Raw genomic sequence first — 27,240 nt, 5'->3', positions numbered from 1 at the left:
CAAAACAAAAACCTCTATTTGCTGTGTGGACTGTTGATGGCATGTCTGTCACAGCACATAATGCTATAGCAGCAGCAGACAGTCATTCTGTGCTCTATATACTCTGGCATCAAACATGGTCATATTTGCATTACCTAATTGAGCTCCTAAGCACACTATATTATTGCTGTAATTTTTAGGATTAATTTTGTTTGCATAGACTTCAGTAAGTGTAATTCTGCTGAGCTCATCTGTTTCTCCATTTAATACGGTTACTGGCCACCAATCTGTGGAAGGTTGCCAGAAAGACGACGTTTTTTTTATGAGGCCGGGAAAACAATGGACTGTGAACTGATTTTAGAAGATGACTCTACTCCATTATTCTGTGCATGTCACTTACACTTCATTTTAAGCTCATCTGCTGCCAACAAATGATGGAATGATTGCGGCTGCCACTGGCTGTACCACAGGGTTTGACAAATTTGCTTGGAATCTAGGAGCCAGCTAAAAAAGTTAGGAGCCAGAAAACGCGCCCCGTCCCGACGAGCTTGCGCGCAGAAGCGAACACATACGTGAGTAGTGCCCGCATATGTAAACGGTGTTCAACCCACACATGTGAGGTATCTCCGCGATTGGTAGAGCGAGAGCAATAATTCTAGCCCTAGACCTGTAACTCAAAACATGCAACCTGTAGATTTTTTTAAACGTCGCCTATGGAGATTTTAAAGGGTAAAAGTTTGTCGCCATTCCACGAGCGGACATAATTTTGAAGCATGACATGTTGGGTATCAATTTACTCGGCGTAATTATCTTTCATAATATTAAAAAAATGGGGATAACTTTACTGTTGTCTTATTTTTTTTAATTAAAAAAAGTGTAATTTTTTCCCAAAAAAGTGCGCTTGTAAGACCGCTGCGCAAATACGGCCTGACAGAAAGTATTGCAACAATCGCAATTTTATTCTCTAGGGTGTTAGGATAAAAAATATATATAATGTTTGGGGGTTCTAATTAGAGGGAAGAAGATGGCAGTGAAAATAGTGAAAAATTACATTAGAATTGCTGTTTAACTTGTAATACCAACGGCCACCACCAGATGGCGCCAGCTTACCCATCTGGTGGTAATAACTTGTAATACCAACGGCTCACCACCAGATTGCACCAGCTCACAAAAAAAAAAATGTTTTTTTTTTTTTTTGCCCCCCCCTTCCAAGCCAAGTTGCCAGGACCCTATTTCTAGTTGCCATGGCGACCTGGCGCCCCGGATTTGTCGAGCCCTGCTGTACCATATTGGGCCAACTGTAGATGGAAGATCATTTTAATCAATCATTCCATAAACCTACATGATGGGTTTTGTCCAGATTTGGTTGTTTATGTTCTGAGCAGACACCCATTGTAACACCTTTCTTGGGCAGTCATGTCAAACCTGTAGGCGCCTTCCTGTGGCCTGATGGGTCTTCTCTGGGAAACATGTCTGTAAAATAAAGCTGGTGGTTGGCAGCAGGAATTATGCAGGGTTATTCAGAAAGATAGAGCAGATTTCAGCTTTATATTTCTAACAAACTGAAAGGCATAGAGCCAATTCTGCACATCGCTGGCTAGAGGAAGGTTTATAGTTTATAGTCCTTGAGGTTGCATGCAATCCACATGAGAACGATGTGTTGCATGACTATCCTCAAACCGGTAGACCATTTCTTGCCACACATGAAAACAACTGGTTGTTGGTTATTGAACTCACAGCTTGAACAATTCCATGTCTTGGATCTTGAACAGTAGCAGGCAAACATATTTTCTTTTATGTACCACCACAGATAAATACAGGGGGGTAAGGTCTAGTGACTGAGGAGACCACAGACCATGAACAAGACCTTGTTGTCAAACTCCTCCAATCCATAGTCCTGGAATGGTGGTGTTCAGATGATGCCAGACCTCCAATGGGAAGTGAGGCGGGCACTATCCTGCATGAAAGTTATTTGAATCTTCTTTAAGTTTGGGAACCAACCAATTTTGTAGCATGTCCAGATAGGACTCCAGATTCTTTCATGTTCAACTATGCAAGGATTTTCACTCTCCCAAATTCTAGCATTGTAGCAATTAACCTTCGCAGAGAGATGGAACATTGATTCACCCAAAAAAATTATTCCAAAAAATGTCTCCATATTCTGCAGAATTGCGGAGCTAAATGTGAAAATTCTGTTATAATCACCAGCATGCAATGCCTGCAGTAACTTCAATTTGTATGGCTTCATATGTAGCCGATTTTTAAGAATGTGCCATACCGCGGTGTGCCATTGAATGGAACTTGTAGACAGGCTTTTAAAGGAGTTCTCCAAGCTAAAACTTTTAACCCCCGCTGTGCCCAGGCTGTAAAACTATACAAAATAAACTTTCACTTACCTGCCTACGATCCCCTGTTGTTCCGATATCGCCGTCCCGTTCTCCGGTCCCGGTCTCTTCCACTTCCTGCGGGTCGGTGACTCACAGTGTGCTCAGCCTATCAGCGGCCGCAGCAATGTCCCGTCGCGGCCGCTGATGGGCTGAGCGCACTGTGAGTCACCGACCCGCAGGAAGTGGAAGAGACCGGGACCGGAGAACGGGACGGCGATATCGGAACAACAGGGGATCGTAGGCAGGTAAGTGAAAGTTTATTTTGTATAGTTTTACAGCCTGGGCACAGCGGGGGTTAAAAGTTTTAGCTTGGAGAACTCCTTTAACTTTGAACGTTCCTCTACCCAGTGATGTGTGGAATGTGCTTCTATCCCTTAGTTTGTTTATAAATAAGATTGAAATCTGCTCCATGTTTTTGAAAAACTCTGTATTAACCGCTTCCATACAGGGCATTTTCACCCCCTTCCTGCCCAGACCAATTTTTTGTTTTCAGCGCTGCTGCACTTTAAATTGACAATTGCGTGGTCATGCAACACTGTACCCAAACTAAATCTTTGTTTTTCCCCCCCCACAAATAGAGCTTTCGTTTGGTGGTATTTGATCATCTCTGCGGTTTTTATTTTTTGCGCTATAAACAAAAGACAATTTAAAAAAAAAAAACACTTTATTTAATATCACAATTTAAAAAAAAAAGTTTTTTTCCCTCAGTTTAGGCCGATGCGTATTCTTCTACATATTTTTGGTAAAAAAAAAACTGCAATAATCGTATATTGATTGGTTTGCGCAAAAGTTATAGCGTCTACAAAATAGGTGATAGATTTATGGCTTTTTTTTTTTTTTACTAGTATTGGCGGCGCTTTGCGATTTTTTTTTTTTTTTTTTTTTTTTTTACCGTGACATTGCGGCGAACACATCGGACACTTTTGACACGTTTTTGGGACCATTCACATTTATACAGCGATTAATGCTATAAATATGCATTGATTACTAAATGTGACTGGCAGGGAAGGGGTTAACCACTAGGGGGCGTTGAAGGGGTTAATATGTTCCCTAAGGTGTGTTCTAACTGTAGGGGGAAGGGGACTCTGAAGGGGAGGAGACAGATGTGTGTTCCTCTGTACTGGGAACACACATCGGTCTCCTCACCTCTGACAGGAGGTGGATCTGTGTGTTTACACACACAGATCCACACTCCTGCCGTGATTACCAGCAATCGCGGGCACCCGTGCCGGGTCACACGCACGCGCCCTAGATCGCCGGGAACACAGGACGTCATATGACGTCCACCCGGATTGGCGAGGGGTTCCTGCGCGGTATGGAAGTGGTTAAAGGATAAGATCACCTTTTTAGAATGTCGCACCCATATTTGGGGACATTGCAAACACAATCTACTGATCACAGGCTGGTGTGTTTTATTTTTTATTTTTATTTTTTTCTCCATTCAGGTAAACTTGGCCTGTACAATATAAAGTGTGTGTGTGTGTGTGTGTGTGTGTCTCTGAGCAGAATGTAGAGGGATTGGAGCACCAGGTGTCTGTGCTCCCATTGGAGAGCTTACAACTATCTGCCACTATCTCTAAAGTGTCCCCAGAACAGTGTTGGAGGGGAAAGCTTTAGTGGGGGCACTAGTTCTGGTGACAACCAGACATTTCCTATCGCTTTTGTGTTTTGGCTATTGTACAGGAAGTGAAGGGAATTCCCCCCCCCCCCCCCCCCCCCCCAAATGGGACACAAGACAAAAAAACGAATGGGTTATAACCATCCTTTTTTTATTCTATCCAAAGTATGTGTGTGTGTGTGTGTGTGTGTGTGTGTGGGGGGGTTCTACTTTAAGATGATGGATGGGGCATGGCACCATTTGCAGTTGTTAAACCTCTTATGTCGCACAATAAATGGACTCTTGGTATTGGAATTTTTTCCTTCTGCTTGTTTTCTAGCCTCTCGCTTCTACTGTGACTGTACTGCAGTATTCCAGCATGAATCTGTTTTCTGGATTGGGAGTTGTGCCCACTACATGTACAGCAATCCTGTCCTGAGGCTGTAATTATACTCTATAGAAGACTATCCCAGAACACGGATAAGCTTTTATTCACCTTAAGTGGCTTGTAAAGCATTGTATGAATTGTGTACAAACACTAATGGCCCAAAGCACAACATAATGCATCAATATGGAGGTTAAGCATAGGAGCAGGCTTCCTTTAATGAAACGCTGTGTTAAAAACTTGGTGTGACTTAAAGAGGAGTTCCACCTAAAAATTGAACTTGCGCTTAACCCACTCCTCGCCCCCTTACATGCCACATTTGGCATGCAATTTTTTTGGGGGGGAAGTGGGGGCTTCAGGAGAAGGGGACTTCCTGTCCCACTTCCTCCTTCCGCCGAGGGGCTGAAAAGGCGATTAGCTTAATCGCCTTTTCACAGCCCCTCCCTGTAGGCGAGCGCCTGTTCAATCGGATGGCGCCGCTCGTGCATGCGCAGTGGGTGCCCGGCCGTGAAGCCGAAAGCTGTCACTGCCGGGTGCCCACACTAAGAATGAAGACGCCGGCTGGCGAGGGGGGGCGAGGAGCGGAGCCCCGGCCGGCGCGTCGCCGGAGCCGTGGAGCAGGTAAGTGTCAGTTTATTAAAAGCCAGCAGCTACACTTTTTGTAGCTGCTGACTTTTAATAAACTTAAAAAAAAGGAAAGCCCCTTTAAATACAGATTTATTTTTCTATACTAAGATATTTATTTTTATTTTTTGTCCTATTTTTAAATGCTTAACCACTTCCATACCAGGCACTTGCGCACCTTCCTGCCCAAGCCAATTTTCAGCTTTCAGCGCTGTCGCAATTTGAATGACAATTGCGTGGTCATGCTACACTGTACCCAAATGAAATTTTTATAATTTTGTTCCCACAAATAGCTTTCTTTTGGTGGTATTTGATCACCTCTGCAATTTAAATTTTTTGCGCAACAACTAAAAAAAAGACATTTTTGAAAGGAAAAACTTTTTTTTTTTTTCTGTTAATTTTTTTTGTAAATAAGTAAGTTTTCTTCTTCAATTATGGGCACTGATATGGCGGCACCGATGGGCATTGATAGGTGGCGCTGGTATGCTTTACTGGTGGGCACTCATAGGCGGCACTGGTGGGCACTGAGGGGTGGCACTGATGGCATTGCTGGGCATCATTTCAGCCAGTGCCCATGTTGCCAGTCAGTGCCAATTTGTGGGCACTGATTGGCATCAATTGTTTTTTTTTTTTTTTTTTTTTTTTTGCTCTATTGAGCACCGGGAGGCACTCCCTGGGTGTCCAGTGTTGGCATCCGAGGGTGGGCTGCGCTGATAAACAATCAGCGCGAACCCCCCGTCAGGAGACTCGCCGATCGGCTCTCCTCTACTCGCGTCTGTCAGACACGAGTGAGGAAGAGCCGATCAACGACTCTTCCTTTTTTCATCGTGATCAGCCGTGGTTGGACACAGTTGATCACGTGGTAAAGAGCCTCCGCTGGAGGCTCTTTACCGAGATCGGAGATGCAGGGTGTCAGACTGACACCCCGCATCACCGATCGCTGCGCGCCGGCATGAAATCCTGCAGGACGTCAAGTCAGTATTTCACAACCACTTCCTGGACGTCAATTGACTATTGACCGGTCGGGAAGTGGTTAAAGTGGAGCTCCACCCAAAAGGGGATGCTCCACTTATTTGGGGAGTGGGTACCTGTTTTTGACAGCTACCTGCTCCCACTTCCGGATGACGTTGCTGTGGCAAACTCATCTGGAAGTTTTCCCCTCCCCAAATTCCTTCAGCAAGGATTTATTGAGCAACCTATTGTGAGGGTCCTCAAATATCAGCATGCTAAGAATTGGGGTGCGTCTACGAAACACTGCATTTTGGGGCCATAAATATTGAGTAGCTGTATATGAGATTGAAGCACTCCTGATGAATTTTTTTTATTTATTTTTTCTAACCAAAAGAACATTCTCTGGGAAAAGTACGTCTTTTGAAACTATGTTCACTCCTAAACAATGGCATGTTTCAAAATGAAGATTTGTCTCTTACTGGCGCTGACTAATTGAATCAGCAAAGTGTTTTGGCTTGATTCTGAGTATGGAATTTTTTTTGTCCTGGCTGGAATGTGTCACCACTCTGAAACAATCAGAATCCAAATTACAAGTGGGCCAGTCATTTTTGTCTAAAGTTGATCACAACAAAAAACTTTTTTTTTTCTTGCAGACATTTTGTTTGTAGTAAATGCGAGAAATTGAACACTTGCCTGTACAGCAGTTCTTTTTTTCATGTGATGTGGATGGTTTGCTTAATGACCTTCTTTTTCCTTTCAAGTGAAGGTGAAATTCCTATTAAAGAGTTTTGGCATAAATTTTAATTTTTTTTTTTTTTTTTTTTTGCTTTCTCCCTGTATTCTCAAAATAAGTGCAATTTAGATAAGTCGAGTGGAGAGAAAGAAGGGGCTAATGTGCTGCATTAAAAAATAAAGCTAGGTGTAAACAATTTATGCAAATCTTAAACCGTCCCAATTTGGTGATTTAAAAAAAAAAAGTGCTTTTGCTCAATACTAAATCCACATTCCAAGGTGCTCAGACTGAGTTCCCTCACATAGATGTACTCTCACCTCCTAGGAGTTGACCAACTATCTCTAGTATGGTCATTCAGACATGTGGGGAGACCCCTGGAGAGATCTGTACTGGCGCCTCTTGCAGTAAGTTGCCTAATAAAGGTGAATGGGAATAGAAAAGGATCCTCACAATGCTGTTTAATGTATTTATAAAACCAGTTAAAAATGACACTCGCATGCAATGGTGCCCAATATTCTGGTACCCGGCTTATGTGTAACAGGTGATTATTTAGGAAATCGGCCCACAAGTGGTTGTATACCGCTGTTCATGGTCCAGCTCCAATTCCAAGGGATAGCATGGGCAGAAGTGTGTCGCAATGACGCAATATTGCCTCAACGCATTTTAGCCAGTCAATGGGCCATCTGGAAGCTCCTGATTGCCCATTGGCAGAAACGCGTCACTGTGACACACTTCCACCCATGCTAACCCTTGGCATTTGAACCGGACAGCGGTACACAACCATTTGTGGGCTGATTTCCCAATCAATCGCCTGCTAAACACGCTGGGTGCCATGATATTGGGCACCATTACATGTAACTGGGTTTATTAATGCATTTTTCAAAGGCATTGTGCAATGAGGATTCTTTTCCTTTATTTATATTCACCTTTTTATGAGGCAACTTGCTGCAAGAGGCGCCAGTACAGATCTCTCCAGGGGTCCCCCCACATGCCTGTATGACCATACTAGAGATAGATGTACACTCACCCCTAGGAGTTGACCAACTATGTGGGGCACCCAGTCTGAGCACCTTGGAACACGGATTTACTATTGAGCACCAGCACCTTTTTTTTCAGCAAATTGGGACTGTTTAAAGCGGAGGTTCCCCCAAATAACATTTTATATAAGACCAAATTCTTTATACTACCAGCATGTACAGTCGGCACTTTTTTAATTATTTTTTTTTAGGCTGTACATACCTTATAATCTATATTTGCAATCCGGCTTCCGGTACTTCTCCTGCGGGCGTAGGCGTTTCCAAGCTAAGCCGCAATGTAATCTGGGTGTTCGCCCAGATGATTGATGTCTATCAGAAAATGTTCCCCCCTGCGGATAAGGCCCCGCCCCCCGTATTGTGTAGGCGCGTCAGATTTTTCGAAAGGAGCCGAACAGGTAAAGCTGCGAGTCGGCTCTGTACGGCGCCTGCGCAGTCAGCTCTACATGGCTTTTAGTCTGTGTGCAGGCGCCGTGTAGAGCCAACTCGCCCCTTTACATGTTTGGCTCCTTTCGGAAACTCCGTGACGCGCCTACACAATATGGGGGGCGGGGCCTTATCCGGCAGGGGGAACATTTTCTAATAGATATCAATCATTTGGGCGAACGCCCAGATTACATTGCGGCTCAGCTTGGAAACGCCTACTCCCGCGATCCTCGCGCATGCGTAGTAGGGAATCGTGCAGTGAAGCCACAAGGCTTCACTTCCTGATTCCCTCACAGAGGATGGCGGCGGAAGCAGCTGAGGACCGAGCGCTTGCTCAGCCTCGGCTGCTGACATTGCAGTTGTGCTGGACAGGTAAGTGTCCATTTTTTTTAAAGTCAGCAGCTGCCGTATTTGTAGCTGCTGGCTTTAAAAAAAAAAAAAAGAAACGGACGAACCTCCGCTTTAAGCAGGTACTATTCCCCCCACCCACCCCAATATTATTATTATTATTATTATTATTATTAATTTTTTTTTTTTTAATCGCACACCATAAAACCAGTTTTTAGCTAAATCCTGTTTTTACTATCAGTACTGCGGATCAGTAGTGACGTGAATTAAGCATTGTTTTATGTATAATAATTGTGGATTCAACTTCCGATGTAGAGCATGTCTAGTCCTAACCATGTCGGGTTGTACTGTATATTCTGCTTTCCTCATTCTTTTCAGTTTGCAGCAATGATACTTACAACACTTGTACCAAATCAAAATTTATGTTGCTGACCTTTACTGCTCGGCTCTCTAATGATTTCAAATGTCATTTCATGCGGATCCAATTAACCTCTAAAGCCTCAGGTAATATACCCTCACGGTTTAAGATTTTTCACCTTGACCTTTTCTAGTCTGGTTATATTCCTAAAACAGACATAAGAGACATTTTTAAATAAATGCTGTGCCTCAAAATAAAAAGCATAATTAAGCAACTATTTTGGGCAAGCGGTTATTGTAAATGCAGTTTGGTTGTATAAAGTCTGCACTGCCTTGTGCCAAAGCCCAACTCTTGGATGGGGGAATAAAAACCCCAATGCTTGTTAAAGTGTTAACAAGCATTTGTTTAACGTGATGGTAAGGCTGATTTCACACTGAAGTGCTTTGCAGGCGCTATATTGCCTGCCAAGCGCCCTGAAAGAGCCTCTCCTTTTCACTCCAGTGTGAAAGCCCGAGGGCACTCACACTGGAGTGGTGCGCTGGCAGGATGGTAAAGTCTCGCTAGCCGCATGTTCGAGGCACTGTAGGAGCGGTGTATACACCACTCCTACAGAGCCCCTTCCCATTTAAATCAATGGGCAGCGGCGATTTAACCCTTTTTCATCTGCTAGCAGGGGTTAAAAGCGTCCCCCGCTAGCAGTCGGATAGCGCAACAAAAACAATGGCAAAGCGCCACTAAAAATGGCGGTACTTTATCGCTGACTCCCCTGCGCTGGCAGTGTGAAAGTAGCCTTAATATCCTAATTCCCCCAAAAATAATGCATACACATCCACTACTTTAATGGTCCTGTAATCCTTCTCTCTTTTTTTTTTTTTAGCGTTTCTTTACTGCGTTTTTCTGCCTCCTTGTTAAGTCTTCCGTGAGCTCCTGAACTTCGCCTTTTCTACTTTTTTTGTTTTTTTTGTTCGGGATGCACAGTGCATGGTAAGCTGCATACACAGAGGCCGAATGTTGGGAGACAACAGGTGGTAAAAAATACTTTCATTCCGTGTTTGTCTGACAACAGTTGGCTGTTCTGCCGGCTTCTGTCAGACGTCCCAAGCTGGAAAGCCAGCAGCTGACCAAATCCCAATCAGTGCTCTCAGCCCATGGCAGAGTAATGATCAGAGTGTTCTGACAGGGGGCGGGGCGTGGCATGGCTTTGCGTCCTGTCCACCCGGCAGAAAATAGGAGAATTATTTTAGTAAATATAAATGGCTAAATACCTTTCTCGTCAGCAGTCTTGTGACTTCTATCAGTGTCTGGCTGAGCACTGTTTAAAGCTTGTAGGAGAAGTTTTCATTCTCCTCTGACTGTCCTATGAGGTTGCATGGCCTCTAATCCTCTGTTTGGACAGTGCTGATTGGCCATGCCGATCACATGCACCCTCCTAGAAAAAAAAAACTCTAGCAATACTCTCCAAACTGGGCATGTGCAGAGTGCCTCCTAGGGCTCTGTACTATCAGGACGTAGATTTGGGACCGTGGAAGAAGGGAGGACTGAAGACAGGATCAAACAGACTTTTTACACAATGCACAGGATTAACCCCTTCCTACAAGGCGGTTGAAAAGTCGATCAGTAGATCTACTTATGTTTAACTGCAGTGGTCACACATGGATAAAAATGCATCCAGTCCTTGCTGAACCGGCTGAATTTCGATCCATCTATGGTCTCCTTATGCCCCATTTATACTTTGTAGTGGAAGCAAACAATTTCCCTCAACACCCCCACACCACCCCCCTTGTTGTGTTTTTTTTTTTTCCCTTGCGTTTTCGGGCATAGGGCTGCCTAATGCAACACAAATATGACAAAGAAGCTCCTGCACCTTTTTGGGTGACCAAGCTTTGTACTTTTTTTTCCCCCTATGTATTTCGGCTTGCTTGACCACAAATCGCAGAAAAATCGCACTGAGTTTGGGGTGTTAAGAATGAATAGCACCCAGACCCATGTTGCACATTTATTTAAATGGATTGAAATTGCACTGGATCACACCAAAAGTAGTGCTGGCACTCATTTTAAAAACGTGCTGCAACCAGATCGCATGGTACTACTATACTGTGATCCAGTGCAGGTGTAGTGTCACCGTTTGCTCCCTATCACAGAATGCTGCCTAAGTCACGTGGTGGCGAACTGCGCATGCGCAATGCGTTCAAATGCGATGCGTTCCAGGGTATTCACGACACTACCCTTCAGTGAACCATCACAATTTGTCACGGAAGTGACGTATTACCATACACGGAGCGGGGGGGACAGAGAGAGAGACCCATTCAGAGCGACAGAGAAGTAGACATATAGAGATACGTACATACATTCAGAGCGAGAGAGGGATACAGATAGAGAGATACTGAGAGAGAAGCGGGGCTGAGGGAGGGGATTACCTGCCCTATGTGCATTACTTCCGTTATCTATAATATATGTAGACGATCCCTCTCTTGCTCTGAATGTATCTCACTATCTCTATCTCGCTGTGAATGGGGGTCTCTCTCTCTCTCCCTCTCTCTCTCCCTCTCCCTCTCCCTCTCCCTCTCCCTCGGAACGCATTGCGCCGCCACGAGACTTCCGGAGCATTCTGAGATAGGGAGCAGAATATGACACTTCACAGGCAAATGCACTGAATTTGCAATCTGCACTTGGGGTGTTCTTTCAAATCCATTGTCGTCCACAGAGGATCACACACCCAGTGTGTTTTGAACACAGTGCGGGAAACATGCATGGAATTTGCGTTTCCTGCACTGCGTTTGGTGTGAACCGCCACTTGGAGAGGAATCTGCTGGAGCAAGGAATAGGGTAAGTATTACAGTAACCTATTCCAAGTTCCACCCAAAAGTGGGACTTCCGCTTTAAGCACTCCTCGCCCCCCTTACATGCCACATTTGGCATGTAATTTTTTTGGGGGGGGGATGTGGGGGCTTTGTTTTGGAGTGGGACTTCCTGTCTCACTTCCTCTTTCTTCCTACTGGCCGCCTAGGCCACTCCACCTAGGCAGCCCCCCCTCTAGGTGATCTTCTGGGACACGTGACAGGTCCCAGAAGATCACCTGTCCACTCCAAGAGTGCAGCGCGACTCGCGCAGTGCGTAGCTGGCCGAGAAGCTGAAAGCTGTCACGGCCGGGTGCCCAGAGTGTCAATGGTGGTGCCGGCGGAGAGGGGCGACGCTCAATGCGGGCGCATCGCTGGACAGTGGAACAGGTAAGTGTGTGTTAAAGGTCAGCAGCTACACTTTTTGTAGCGGCTGACTTGTAATAAACATAAAAAGCCTGGAACTCCGCTTTTAACCACTTGCTTACTGGGCACTTAAACCACCTTCGTTCCCGGAGCAATTTTCAGCTTTCAGCACTCTCACACTTTGAATGTTAATTACTCAGTCATACAACATTGTATCCAAATGAATTTTTTGTCCTTTTTTTCATACAAACAGAGCTTTCTTTTGGTGGTATTTGATCACCTCTGGACTTTTTATTTTTTGCGCTATAAATGAAAAAAGGCGGAAAATTTGGAAAAAAAATGAATTTTTCTTAGTTTATGCGATAAAATTTAGCAAAATATTAATTTTTCTTCATAAATTTTGGCCACAATTTATACTGCTACATGTCTTTGGTAAAAATAACCCAAATTAGTGGATATTATTTGCTCTTTGTGAAAGTTAGAGAGTCTACAAGCTATGGTGCAAATCATAAAAAAAATATCACACCTGTTGTACCGGTGCCTATCTCATTTCTTGGGGCCCTGAACACGCCAGGAAAGTACAAATACCCCCCAAATGACCCCTTTTTAGAAAGTAGACATTCCAAGGTATTTAGTAAGATGCATGATGAGGTTTTTGATGTTGTAATTTTTTCCCACAATTCTTTGCAAAATGAATATTTTTTTTTTTTTTTTTTTTCCCCCCTCACAAAATTGTCATTGTAATAGGTTATTTCTCTCACATGGCATGTGTATACCACAAATGACACCCAAAAATACATTCTGCTGCTCCTCCTGAGTATGGCGATACCACAAGTGTGAGACTTTTTTACAGCCTGACCACATACAGAGCCCCAATATGCAGGGAGCACCATCAGGTGTTCTAGGAGCATAAATTACACATCTAACTTGTTGACTACCTATTACACTTTTGAAGGCCCTGGAGCACCTGGACAATGGAAATGCCCACAAAGTGACCCCATTTTGGAAAGCTAACACCCCAACGTATAATCTATGAGGCATAATGAGTCTTTTGAACGATTCATTTTTTTCCAAACGTTTTTGGAAAATGTGGGAAAAAAATGAAAACGCATTTTTTTTTACGCAAAGTTGTCCATTTATAAGATATTGCCAACACATAGCCTGTACATAGCAAAAATTACACCCCAAAATACATTCTGCTGCTCCTCCTGAGTATGGCGATACCACATGTGTGGGACTTTTTCACAGCCTGACCACATACAGAGGCCCAACATGCAAGGAAGACCAACTGGTGTTCTAGGGACACATAGCATACACATGACAAGAATTACACACCAAAATACATTATGCTAAGCAAAGGGTAAACAAAAAATGTACCTGTGGTTTTAGTAGCGCAGTTGTCCACGGGACGATAGCACTGGTCCAGGCAGCAGGCAGGGACTTGGTCAGCAAAAGAAAATGCAATTGTCCAGGCAACAGGCATGATGGCATAGGTCCTACAGGCAGCAGGCAGAAGTAGGGCCTCGTTCAGGACAGAATGGGGACAGGGGTAGAGGCTTCTCCCACCCAAATCTCTTTGAAGCCTCCGGGCAACCAGACCCTAATCTAGAATGAGAAAACAAAAACAATAGTTTTCTTCATCCAGAAAAACAATTCTGGAGCCCCTCACATGTGAGACCCCTGTGCTTTGAATCCCACTAGTCCACTGGCAGGGTAAAAGATCAGTCCAAGAGGCAGGCAAAAAGAATGGTCAAACGGTCCAGGGTCAGTTCCAGATCAGGCAGAGGTATAAACAGAATCGGTAGGCATAAGCGTGGTCAAATAACAGTCCAGGGTCAGTTCCATATCAGGCAGAGGTATAAACAGAATCGGTAGGCAAAAGCGTGGTCAAATAACAGTCCAGGGTCAGTTCCATATCAGGCAGAGGTATAAACAAAATCGGTAGGCAGAATCGTGGTCAAATAACAAGCCAGGGTCAAATACAGAGCAAGCAGAGGCATAAGGGGTGTAAAGGTAAATGGCAGGAAGTGACTAATAATTTAGTAAGGAATGATAACGGCGGAAACAGCCGTCTATGCAGAGGCCTGGTTGGGAAGGGCATTGGGCACAATAAAAACGGGTGTCTCTTCTCACTCCATCTTTGGAGCACACCCGGCATTTTTTTTGGGAATTTCGGCCTGTTGGTCCGGGAGGGATTTTATCTGGGAAGTGGCGCTCGTAGAGTCGGCTTACCACATCGGATCGAATGGTTGCTGGTGGGTTGCTGGTGTATAAAAGGGCAGTGGTGATTTCCTCCTGGAAGTAAAGGTAGGATTTGGGTCTTGGAGTGGATTTTCGATATAATACGTACGTGTTGTATATGGCCAAATTGAATAAGTAAATTGAAACTTTTTTATACCACTGGTATGATCGTCTTGTGGAAAGGTAGGGCTCGATCATTTGATCATTGAAATCGACACCCCCCATGAACTTATTGTATTCGTGGATACATTTAGGTTTCTGGATTTGCCCATTCCTCCTTCTGATGGTAACGCATGTATTGTTGTGGATGGTAGAAAGCACGTACACATCCCTTTTGTCCCTCCATTTCACGGCCAGAACTTCCTCATTGCGTGCACTCGCCGTCTCCCCTTTTCTTAGCTTCTTGGTGACGAGGCTTTGAGGAAAGCCCTTCCGGTTCGACCGTACGGTGCCGCATGCGGGTGTCTTCTTTCTATACAAGTTTCGGAAAAGGGGCAAACTTGTGTAGAAATTGTCCACATACAAGTGGTAGCCTTTCTCCATGAGCGGGTTTAGGAGTTGCCAAACAATTTTCCCGCTGGTTCCTATGTAGTCTGGGCAATTAGGGGGGTGTAGCTGGCTGTCCTTTCATATATGTTGAAGGCATAGGTATATCCGGTGGCACGGTCACATAATTTGTAGAGCTTCACTCCATAGCGGGCCCTTTTGGAGGGCATAAATTGCTTTATGCCGAGCCTGCCAGAAAATTTGACAAGTGACTCGTCAACACAGATGTTTTGGTCCGGGGTAAACAACTGGGGGAAAATTTGGGAAAAATAATCTAGTAGTGGCCGAATCTTATAAAGTTTATCAAAATTTGGGTCATCTCGGGGAGGGCACTGGGTATTGTCACTATAGTGTAGGAATCGCATGATCATTTGATATCTGGACCTGGGCATTTTTGAGGAAAAGACGGGCATGTGGTATATGGGGCGTTTTGACCAATATGAACGTACTTCGTTTTTGTGGTTTAGTCCCATACAGAATACGAGGCCCAAAAATTTTTTAAACTCTTCCACTGTAAGGGGTCTCCATTGGAAGGGACGGGCATAATAGGATGTGGGGTGACTGGAAATAAATTGTTGGGCATAGAGATTGGACTGGGAAACAATTGAGGAAAGCAAGTCCTCAGTAAAAATTAAACTGAAAAAATCTATTGGGGCAAAATTTTCTGTGTCCACTTGGACTCCTGGCTGGGCCGTGAAAGGGGGAATGTTGGCTTCTCCTGAATTAGGAGGAAGCCACAAGGGGTACTGAAGGGAATAGGGAAGGCTGGCATGGGACCTACTGGTACGTGACCTTGCTTGACGAGGTGTTGCGGTTCTGGTGGATGGCACAGCAGTGCTGGTGGATGGCACAGCAGTGCTGGTGGATGGCACTGCCTCCTTAGCAATACGCCTTCGTCTGGCGGGCGGACCCTCTTCCTCCTCTTCTTCCTCTTCTTCCTCTTCTTCCTCTTCTTCCTCCTCTTCCTCCTCTTCCCCATCTTCCCCCTCTTCCTCATCTTCCCCCTCTTCCTCCTCTTCCTCCTCTTCCTCTTCACTGCTAACTATCGGCTCATAGTCAACATCAGATCCGGCGTCTGACCTTGCGGAGGAATCCGAATCGCAGGGCTCCCCGTTGCTCTCGTCGGCCGCAATAATTTCGTATGCCTCCGTAAGTGAAAAAGATCTTTTAGCCATCACAAAAGATGGCACGTGGCACTGATGACACTGACAGGTGGCACTGACGGCAAATGGGACTGGCAGGTGGCACGGGCAGATGGCAGATGGCACTGATGGCAGGTAGCACTGATGGCAGGTAGCACTGATGGCAGGTGGCACTGATGGCTGACGGCACTGATGGCACGGGCAGGTGGCACGGGCAGGTGGCACGGGCAGGTGGCACGGGCAGGTGGCACGGGCAGGTGGCACTGATGGCAGGTGGCACTGATGGCTGACGGCACTGATGGCACGGGCAGGTGGCACGGGCAGGTGGCACTGGCGGCAGGTGGCACTGATGGCTGACGGCACTGATGGCACGGGCAGGTGGCACGGGCAGGTGGCACGGGCAGGTGGCACTTTTGGCAGATTGCACTCTTGGCAGATTGCACTCTTGGCAGATTGCACTTTTGGCAGGTGGCACTGATGGCAGGGGCAGGTGGCACTGATGGCAGGGGCAGGTGGCACTGATGGCAGGGGCAGGTGGCACTGATGGCAGGGGCAGGTGGCACTGATGGCAGGGGCAGGTGGCTCTGATAAATGCACTGGCTGATGGCACTGGAGGGTGGCACTGGAGGGTGGCACTGGCAGGGACTGTGGGTAGTGTTTTGTGTCACTCACTGTTTTTTTTTTTTTACTGTAACGATGGATGCACTGTAAAAGGCTTTCTCTCCTCACACGCGGTCTGTGTGTAAGGAGAGAAAGCCGGCGATGAGAGATGATCTCATTTGTTTACATTCGAGATCATCTCTCATTGGACGGCTAGATCGAATGCTGAATGGCCGCTGTGATTGGCCATTCAGCACGATCTGTGATTGGCTGTGTCCGAGGGACACGGCCAACACAGTTTTCTGCAGAAGCGCGCTCGCGAGGACGCGCTTCCAGCAGAGAAACGACAGGCCGTTTAAAAACGGCCACTTGGCACTTCAGGTCCGCGCTGCAGACGTATTTTTACTATAGCGCGGATCTGAAGTGGTTAAGCATTTTACCCTTGTAGTATGAGGGGGGTGGGGGGCACCACTGCAAGGATGTTTCTTTCTTATACCCTGAGTTATGCATTATTAGATAGGCAGCTTTCTGATTTCAGACTTTTTTTTGTTCTCCTTTTGCCTAGTGCCTAAATTTAGATGTGAAGTATCGGGGTGTGTTGTGATGTTTCACAGCAAGCCGCAGTTGTGCTTTCATATTTTCACGCACTCCTTGCATCTGTTGAACCAGCTGGCTTTTTTAAAAGCTATTAAACACAGCTTGCTGAAGGCATTTTTTTTCAATGCAGATTCGGGATGCTTGTGGATTTTCTATAGGGATGTCTTAAACTGCAATGCGTTCGTTGTTTTTATTTTCAGACAAAGATCCCGTTTCTTTGGGTAACATGTGCTCCTCTGGTATCCCTGGTTTTCTTTTACTTTGCATCCAGCAGTTACTGTTTAGCAAAAGTGTGAAAATGTTTATTGAACTTATTAGTTCTCGGTTATCTGTGGGAGTTTGCCTAAAGCTTTGCATTGCAGTTTGCACAGTTCTAAATCTGTCTTTGGTGAATGAAGCATCTCTAAAGTTCCTCTAACATTCTGTGGACATTTTTGTCTACCCTGAACAGAGCCAGCTGCACACAATGTTTGGGGTGAGGTTTCTCAACGGATACCATGCACTTTGCTATCGCCCATGGGTGTCTTCACTAGTCATTAGGGGGATTAACAAGTATTGCTCAAAGGAATATTTTGGAAAATGTTGTGATAAGTATTGTGCTTTTCTCCTGCCTTAAAGTGTTGGTAAACCACAACAGTAAAACCGGTCTGTATATGCAGTAAAGAAACTTCTAGAAACTGTAAATGCAGTAAAGAAAGTAAGAGGGAAGGTCCTTGAATGTGGTACAGTACTAAAACTACACAGTAGGGGTGCTGTCTCACCGAAGACTTGTGGTGCTATTCCCCTCAACTGCTGAACACTGTAAATCTTGGCACAAAAAAGTGGGGAGAGCCCCAAATGAAGCGAATGAGGCATCCGCAGACTCACCCTCAGTAATTAACTTTTAATCAATGAAAATGTCACAATCGCACAAATATATCAAAAACACAGACTACACAGAAAGTAAAAAAAAAAACTAAGACAACGTTGTCACTTAAAGCACCCACTCCTTGCATGCTTACCAAAATCTGAGACGGAGGCATATGACAGATAAATGTACAGTAAAGAGCCAGACAGGGTGGAATAGCAGAAAACCACCGTGGTGTCAGCCTGGATCAGGCTTTACCCAAACAGTGTGGATGTCTGCTCACACCTTGAGTCATCGGCTTGGTGTAGATATCTGCTAATGACTCTAAATGATAAGCTACAGACTCCTCTGCCCCCAAAGGGCCAGCGGCATCAATGGTGTCCAGATATAATCTGTGTGTCACTGTGCCCTTAATGGGGAAGGTACAGTAAAAACAGGCAAGTGTGAGTGGCTCACCAGCAGTCACAGTTGGTCCCCTTTCACACTTCTACGACTTGTCCCACGATTTTGGACTGCAAAATCGCATGAAGTCATTCTCCATGATTTTCAATGACTTCCATTCATATTGGCACGACTAAGTCATGCCGACTTCAAAGTAGTCCCTGCACTACTTTGTTCCAACTTCCATGTGAGTCAATGTCCATAGACCTCAATGTTGAACCCTTAAGTAGCATGCAAATCGTACCGGAATAATATAGACACAATTTCAGTACGACTTTGTAAGCACAAGCAACTTTTTGACCCTTGTTCCACCCAATCCTTTCAACATGGTAGCCCCTCCCAAGCACATTTTCTAGCACACCTTCACTTCCTGGTTATTCCCTCAGGAACAATGTGCTCCAAACAGCCCAAAATATGTCCTTGTCCTCCGCTTCTCTTCTTCTTCCTCATGTACTGCTGCAGCAGCAATGACAATTGCTGTGGCAATATATTGAGTAGAAATCATTTTCTGTCACAACACACCACACCACAACCAGGAAGCAAACAGGAACTGGAAACAACTATGGCAGGAAAAGGAACTACCTCACACCATGTATGTTTTCATTGGTTAATGCCAAAGTAGTACTGATCCAAAATGGTGTAAAAGCACGGATGCGAAATCGCGGCAAAGTCGCACGACTTTAAAGTCGTACAAGTGTGAAAGGGGCCTTAAAGTTTGAGGCTTAAGGTGTGAGCGGAGGTCCACACTGCTGTGTATCGCCTGTGATGGGTGGTTTCCTGCCATTACTTACTACCTTGCCTGTTCTCTTACTGTACCTTCCACATTAAGGGCACACAGATTATATCTGGTCACTGTGGGGGTTGCAGGCTGGCGCTGGTTGTCCTTGGGCAGTCTCAGTGTGTTTAGTCCGGGTGATCACCCATGAGAGAGATCTCAGTTACAGGAAAATAAGACACACACGCAATGTAGCTGAAATCATCTCTGGCTTTAGTGATAACATCATGACAATATATGCATTACAAAAAAGGGGAAGGGCCGTATTATCTAAACAATATGTGATTGGCTAATAGAGATTTTTCTATTCATTAAGCGAGGCACCTGCATGGACTAATTGGGGGGGGGGGGGGGGGGGAGTAAAGTAGGACATAGTTGAAGTTACAGATAAGGCTTCATTTCCACTGGCGTTTTTACAGCCACTTTTCTGAGCGTTTTTTACAGCTTAAAAACGCCTGTCCATGTTATTCTATGGCATCATGCCCACGTAGACGTTTTTGAGCTGCAAATGGCATAGGCGTTTTTGAGCTGTGAAAAAAACGCAGGACCAGGGCGTTCTGAAGCTCCAGAGTAGAGCTGTAAAAACGCCAGACGTTAAACGCGCAAAAAACGCGACCGCGGCATTTTTAAAGCTGCAGCTCACAAATAAATTTTTTTTTTTTTTTACAAAATAAACATGGACAGGCGTTTTTAAGCTGTAAAAAACGCTCAGAAAAGTGGCTGTAAAAACGCCAGTGGAAATGAAGCCTAAGAGTGTACAAAGTTAATTAGTTTTAACAATTACTAAGGACACCTGTGAAAATAAGGGAAGATACATTTTTCCCAATTATTAAAGAATGTTACATGTGTAATGTTTTGTTCAGAGATAAGAATTAACAAGCAATTATATGTATGCAAGGCCATCTTAGAATTCTACTACAAAGAAAGAAATAATATTCACTCTGAAACTTCTTAACACCTTACATCATATGTAACAGTTAAGGAAGCACCCTAGCTTCAGAACCTTAACCCAGGGTTTGACAAATTTGGTTGGAATCTAGGAGCCAGCTAAAAAAGTTAGGAGCCAGAAAACGCGCCCCGTCCCGACGAGCTTGCGCGCAGAAGCAAACTCATACGTGAGCAGCGCCCGCATATGTAAACGGTGTTCAAACCACACATGTGAGGTATCACCGCGATTGGTAGAGCGAGAGCAATAATTCTAGCCCTAGACCTCCTCTGTAACTCAAAACATGCAACCTGTAGATTTTTTTAAACGTCTCCTATGAAGATTTTAAAGGGTAAAAGTTTGTCGGCATTCCACGAGCGGACGCAATTTTGAAGCGTGACATGTTGGGTATGAATTTACTCGGCGTAACATTATCTTTCATAATATTAAAAAAAAATGGGGATAACATTACTGTTTTATTTTTTAATTAACAAAAGTGTAATTTTTTTTCCCAAAAAAGTGCGCTTGTAAGACCGCTGCGCAAATACGGCATGACAAAGTATTGCAACGATCGCCATTTTATTCTCTAGGGTGTTAGGATAAAAAATATATATAATGTTTGGGAGTTCTAATTGGAGGGAAGAAGATGGCAGTGAAAATAGTGAAAAATTACATTAGAATTGCTGTTTAACTTGTAATGCTTAACTTGTAATACCAACGGCCACCACCAGATGGCGCCAGCTTACACATCTGGTGGTAATAACTTGTAATACCAACGGCTCACCACCAGATGGCGCCAGCTCAAGCCAAGTCACCAGGACCCTATTTCTAGTCGCCATGGCGACCTGGTGCCCAGGATTTGTCGAGCCCTGGCTTAACCCCTTACAGTTACCATTGATGCTGCTGGACCTTTTGGGGCAGAGGAGTCTGTTGCTTATTTAGAGTCATTAGCAGACGCCTACCAAGCCGATGACTAAGGTGTGAGAAGACATCCACACTGTTTGGGTAAAGCCTGATCCAGGCTGACACCACTGTGGTTTCCTGCTGTTCTACCCTGTCTGGCTCTTTACTGTATATGTATCTGTCCTATGCCTCCGTCTCAGATTTTGGTAAGTGTGTGTGTTGTGTTTTTTCTTTCTCTGTAGTCTGTGTTTTTGATATTTGTGTGATTTTTGTGACATTTTCATTAATGTTTTAACTGAGCATGAGATTGCCAGGTTCTGGGTTTAGTAACCCTTCAAATGAGCACTTGTATAATAGTGATATGCGGTGGTGTATCAGCCACGCCATAAATATGCCATAAGTGTCTGATCACGTGTGCCAGAAGTATTAGGCACTTTTGCCAATGTTCTAATTTAAAACCCATTGAAAAAATGGTCACCAAGTGGTGTAAATGCTATAGTGAGGAGGGGTGGACAGATGATTGGCACTTCAGCAAGGGAAGAAGAGAGAGAGATGTCTCAATGACCAGCAATGTAGGAAGGAGAAACTTTAGGCTGGGTATAAAACTGGTGTGGTGTGTTTGTTTTTTCCTTCTTCCTCCTTTATCCAGCCGGCGGGCACAGATTCCCCCATGCACAAAGCGAGCTGGGTGGAGGATTCCCCCTGCTGGGACATTATATTCTGACTGTCCACTGTTGGAATACACTGATAAACCGGGACAGCCACACACAGATCGAAATCCGCCCAGTCCCTGCTATATCGGACACATCTACAATCCGTCTTTAGGATGATTGCGGCAAAAGATTATCTCTGATCACAGCAAAATTGAAGTAGGCGCACTTGAAACTCAAGCACCACCATGCAATTAATTGGGATGTACCACTTGATTTATTGCATGAAGCAAAATGTGTTAATCTAGAAATTGGTGCAATTTTTTTAATGTGCCGGTTTTTGTTAATATCCCTTATTTTGTAGGTGAGGGATGGCACGCCAGAGTTTTATGCCTGCAGTTTACATGCAGAAATGCACAATCAAAAATGTATTTCCAGCTTTATAATGTATTGGATATTATGTTTTTAACCGTGGTTTCCCAAAAGACAGGAAATAATTACAATATGGTTTAGAATGATTTAAAACAAAAAAGATGAAAATTCACATGAAAATTCACATAACCCATACAGCAGGAGTCGACGAAATCCAGGTGGCAATTGCAACAAGAAATTGTGACCTGGCGCCCACGGCGGCTGGTAATTGAGGCCGCGGCTTTGCGGCCTACAAGGCTGCAAAGCTGCATCCTCAATTACCGGCCGCCGCGATTGCGCAGCGGGGGAGGTGGGGGCGTATGGAGGCACAGGATCCTGTGTCTCCGTGCGCCCCCACATTGAGCGGCGGGCCCGCTACGCCCGGTAATTAAGGCCGCGGCCTTGTGAAGTCCCAAGCTTTTCCTTCTGTGAGCTGGCGCCATCTGGTGGTGGCCGTTGGCATTACAAGTTAAACAGCTGTTCTAATGTGCAATCTTTCACCATTTTCACTGCCATCACCATTTTCACTGCCATCTCCTTCCCTCTAAGTAGAACCCCCAAATATTATATATATATATATATATATTTTATTCTAACACCCTAGAGAATAAAATGGTGATCGTTGCAATACTTTCTGTCACGCCGTATTTGCGCAGCGGTCATACAAGCGCACTTTTTTTGGGAAAAAATACACTTTCATTAAAAAATAAGACAACAGTAAAGTTATCCCAATTTTTTTTTTTTTTATTGTGAAAGATAATGTTACGCAGAGTAAATTGATACCCAACATGTCACGCTTTAAAATTGCGTCCATTCGTGGAATGGCGACAAACTTTTACCCTTTAAAATCTCCATAGGTGACGTTTAAAAAAGAATCTACAGGTTGCATGTTTTGAGTTAGAGGAGGTCTAGTGCTAGAATTATTGCTCTCGCTCTAATGATCGCGGCGATACCTCACGTGTGGTTTGAATACCGTTTACATATGCGGGCGCTACTCACGTATGTGTTCGCTTCTGCGCGCAAGCTCGTCGGGACGCGTTTTCTGGCTCCTAACTTTTTAAGCTGGCTCCTAGATTCCAAGCAAATTTGTCAAACCCTGCCATACAGTATTTCCTAACACAGTTTAAATGATCCCCTAGTACCCCAAAACAAGTGCCCATTCATACTGATTTACCTTTCCCCAATGCTTTTTCATCTAAATACATGTCTGTGTGTATTTGCACAATTTTAACACTGTGGGGGGGTTATTTACGAAAGGCAAATCCACTTTGCACTACAAGTGCCAAGTGCACTTGAAATTGCACTAAATTGGCACTTGGAAGTGCAGTCGCTGTAAATCTGAGGGGTAGATCTGAAATGAGGGGAAGCTTTGTGGTTTTTATTATCCAATCATGTGCAAGCTAAAATGCTGTTTTTATTTTTTTTATTTTCCTTGCATGTCTCCCACGGATCTACAGCAACTGCACTTCAAAGTGCACTTTGCGCATGTAGTGCAAAGTGGATTTGCCTTTCGTAAATGGCCCCCCTCTGTCATGGATTTTGATGCATTTGCTATGATTTAATTGGAAAACTGACCAGCAAGAATTGCATTAGTGGAAATAAATTGGGATTGGGACTCCTATACACAGGCTTTTATTTGTCTCAGTACTACTTATCTCTTTCTTTAGGTATCAATGGGAACGTCACTTGATCCAGCCTAAGAGTTTAACTGCAGGTCAAATGCATCTGTGATCAGACTCTGAATCATCTTAAACACATGCAAAATGCATGTGGCATTTGCCCATCTACACATGCCTTAACCACTTCAATACCGGGCTTTTATACACAACTCAATTCTGGGCCTATTCTGGCACTTCTCTCCTACATGTACAAATCGTCATTCTTTTGCTAGAAAATTACGCAAAAACCCCCAAACATTATATATGTTTTTTTTTAGCAGACATCTTAGGGCAGTGATGGCGAACCTTGGCACTCCAGATGTTTTGGAACTACATTTCCCATGCTCATGCACTCTGCAGTGTAGTGGAGCATCATGGGAAATGTAGTTCCAAAACATTTGGGGTGCCAAGGTTCGCCATCACTGCCCTAGGGAATAAAATGGCCGTCATTGCAACAATTTATCTTGTCCTTTTTTGGGGGGAAAAAAAATGTTTTATGAATTAAAAAAATAACAAAACGGTAAAGTTGGCACAGTTTTTTTTGTAAAATATAAAAGATTGTTACACCGAGTAAATAGATACCTAACATGTCGCGCTTTAAAATTGCGCACACTCAAATTGTGCACACTCATAGAATGGCGCCAAACTTCAGTACTTAAAAAATCTCCATAGGCAACGCTTTGAATTTTTTTTTTTACAGGTTACCAGTTTAGATTTACAGAGGAGATCTAGTGCTAGAATTGTTGCTGGCACTCTAACGCACGTGGCGATACCTCACATATGTTAACGGTGTTTACATATGTCAGCGGGACTTGTGTGCGTTCGCTTCTGTGCGCGAGCTACCGGGGGCAGGGGCGTGTTTTTTTTTTACACTTTTTTTTTATTTTTATTTTTTTATTACTTTTATTCCTATTACAAGGAATGTAAACATCCCTTGTAATAGGAAATGTGTGTGACAGGTCCTCTTTATGGAGAGATGCGGGGTCAAAAAGACCCTGCATCTCCTCCAGGCTGGAAAGCATGAGATCGGTGAAAAAAATGTCACCGATCTCATGATTATGGTGCGCAGGATCGCCGGCACTAAAGAATATCTGAATGATGCCTCTAGCTGCAGGCATCATTCAGATATCCCCCCGCAAAGCCCAGGACGTCATAGGATCTTCCATCCTGGATGGACGTCATATGTCTAAGAGCCCATTCACACCTCCGCGACAAAACGCCTGACGCCGGACGCTCGTGCCGCTGGAGGGGAGAATTCCCATTGCTGTCTATGAGATGGTTCACATCTCATAGACGCCGTATGCCTGTCGCCTGAAAAAAAGTCCCGGACCCTTTTTTTCAGGCGACATTGGCGTTCGGCCATAGACAGCAATGGGAAGGCTTTGTCAAAAAAATAAAAAAAAAACACACTCGCGGCAAAATACGCCGCGTACGCAGCGTATCTTGTCGCGGAGGTGTGAATGCAGCCTAAGGGCTAGTATTGAAGTGGTTAAAGGGGTTGTAAAGGTTTGTGTTTTTTCCCCTTGATGTATCCTATGCATTAAGGTGAAAAAACACCTTGCTGTCATGGGCCCTCCAGCCCCCCTGTTTTACTTGCCTGAGACCGTTCACCTGCTGTGCGAGTCCCCCGGCTTCCTCTTCACCACAGCATCTGGCCGTTGATTGGATAGATTGATAGCGAAGTCATTGGCTCCCTTTGCTGTCAATAACATCCATTGACACGGCCACCGGGGGCGGGACTGAGTCATACACTTGGTGTCTATGCACGCCAACTGTATGACACGGGAGCGTGCCCACAAGCTAACCCCCTCGGGAAAGGGCTTCCCAGAGGGGGTTGGCATTAGCGGGGAGGAGCGGAGACGGCTGCCGTGGGACCCCATAACAGCAGGATTGGGGCCACTGTGCAAAACTAACTGCACAGTGGAGGTAAATATGACATGACATGTTTTTTATTTAAAAAAATCGAACCTTTACAACCCCTTTAAGACTCCATTCACACATGATTGCGGGCAGAATTTCCTTGATTCAGCCCCGTGATTTGAAATGGATGCAAAACGCATAGGCTTTTAGCAGAGTTTAGGAGCTGCCACATTTCGGTGAGGTTAAACCTCCCTCTACTGAACACAGAAGAATCGTGTTCAGTATAGGAAGATTTTGGCCACCAGAAAATGCAAATCATGGCAAAAACGCAGTTTGCATTTTTGCCCAGTTTCCCTGCAGCTGTGGTCAGGAGCTAAGAGGGTATTTTCCTTACTTTGGTAAGGTTCCTTTGTCTTTGTGTCCCTAGGAAGGAAGTAGAAGGAAATTTCCCTAATGTAACAAAAAAGAAACCGTTGATGGGATTTTTACCATTCCATATTTTTATTTTTTTAATAAAGAAAAGTGTGCCTTTAGATGTACTTTGTGATTGTTAGATTGCAATACTAAAAAAATAACTTTATCACACTTCTCCTGAATTGCATGTTCTACATTATTTATTTTTTCACATGTAGATTGAAAACTTCTCTTACTCTTTAACTTTGTGTGATATTTTTTGATATAGATATATAATATTTTAAAACGTACTATTGGACAAAGCAGGATTTTCATTCAAAGCTAACTTTTTTTCTTCTTCTTCTTTATGCTGTACCTTTCTATTCTAGGTTACCACCTGGCCATGTGTTCTGCAACGAAGACACTGTCCTTCCTTCAACCCAATCTGCACACAATGAGCATTCTGTAAATGAAGATGAGCATGTGAAGAAAGAGGTGTGTATTTGGATTTAGTGATGAGGAAAAATGATAATGCCAGCCCACACTAACACTCCAAAGGTCTTGGAGCTAGCTCCAAAAAGCAAGGAGCCAGCACCAATAGGTTTTAGATCTCACATGCTGTGTAGCAGTGTGGATAAAAATCAATGATTTAAAAAAAAAAAAAAAAAATAATAAAATGCTTTTGGAGTAAAAGTAAAGTGCTAGTTCACACCAGACGCAGTTCCATTCAGTTCTGTTTGCTTTTTTTTTTTTTTTGTTTGCACTAAAAATGCATGCACAGTGTTTTCCAGGTATTTCAATGGCTTTAGTTCACACCAGTGCAGTCAGTTCCAGGTGTAGAAACTGACCGGAGCTGACTGTATTGGTGCAGAAAAAATGGAACTGCATCTGGTGTGAACTGGTTCTAAAGATTTATTTTCTTTTTAAGATGCATACATTCTGCAATATTTACATTTTTGGTAAACTCATTCAATGAATCCAAGCTCTGCACGCTGAGATAACATGCACTGCATTGATGCATTCACACAATTTCACAGTAACCATGAGATAAAATGTAAAGTTCAGGAATATTCCTTTATCCCATTGTTTTGCAAATCTATGTACACCACACACTGTATGATTGTTGGAAGAGAAATGCATCTGTACCAGGCTCTAAGTGTGAGGAGGAAGGGCAAGCAGTAAAAATTAAAGTGAAACCGCCTAAACAGCTTATAACCTTGTGATCT

At 44.2% G+C, this 27,240-nt stretch overlaps 1 protein-coding gene across 3 annotated transcripts in view; it reads left to right on the top strand.

The window, feature by feature from the left end:
* The window catches only part of SUCO (SUN domain containing ossification factor), a 159,062-nt gene that overhangs the window by 37,540 nt on the left and 94,282 nt on the right, over window positions 1-27,240 (top strand). For all 3 annotated transcript variants that reach the window (XM_040360118.1, XM_040360117.1, XM_040360119.1), the window contains exon 2: window positions 26,404-26,509. In XM_040360118.1, coding sequence (XP_040216052.1) covers window positions 26,404-26,509 — 106 coding nt within the window. The remainder of the gene's footprint in view (window positions 1-26,403; window positions 26,510-27,240) is intronic.

The sequence above is a fragment of the Rana temporaria genome, chromosome 7 (assembly GCF_905171775.1).
Source record: "Rana temporaria chromosome 7, aRanTem1.1, whole genome shotgun sequence".
Lineage (NCBI taxonomy): Eukaryota > Metazoa > Chordata > Amphibia > Anura > Ranidae > Rana > Rana temporaria.
Note: the sequence above shows the minus strand (reverse complement) of the source record. Positions and strands in the feature narration are given on the sequence as shown.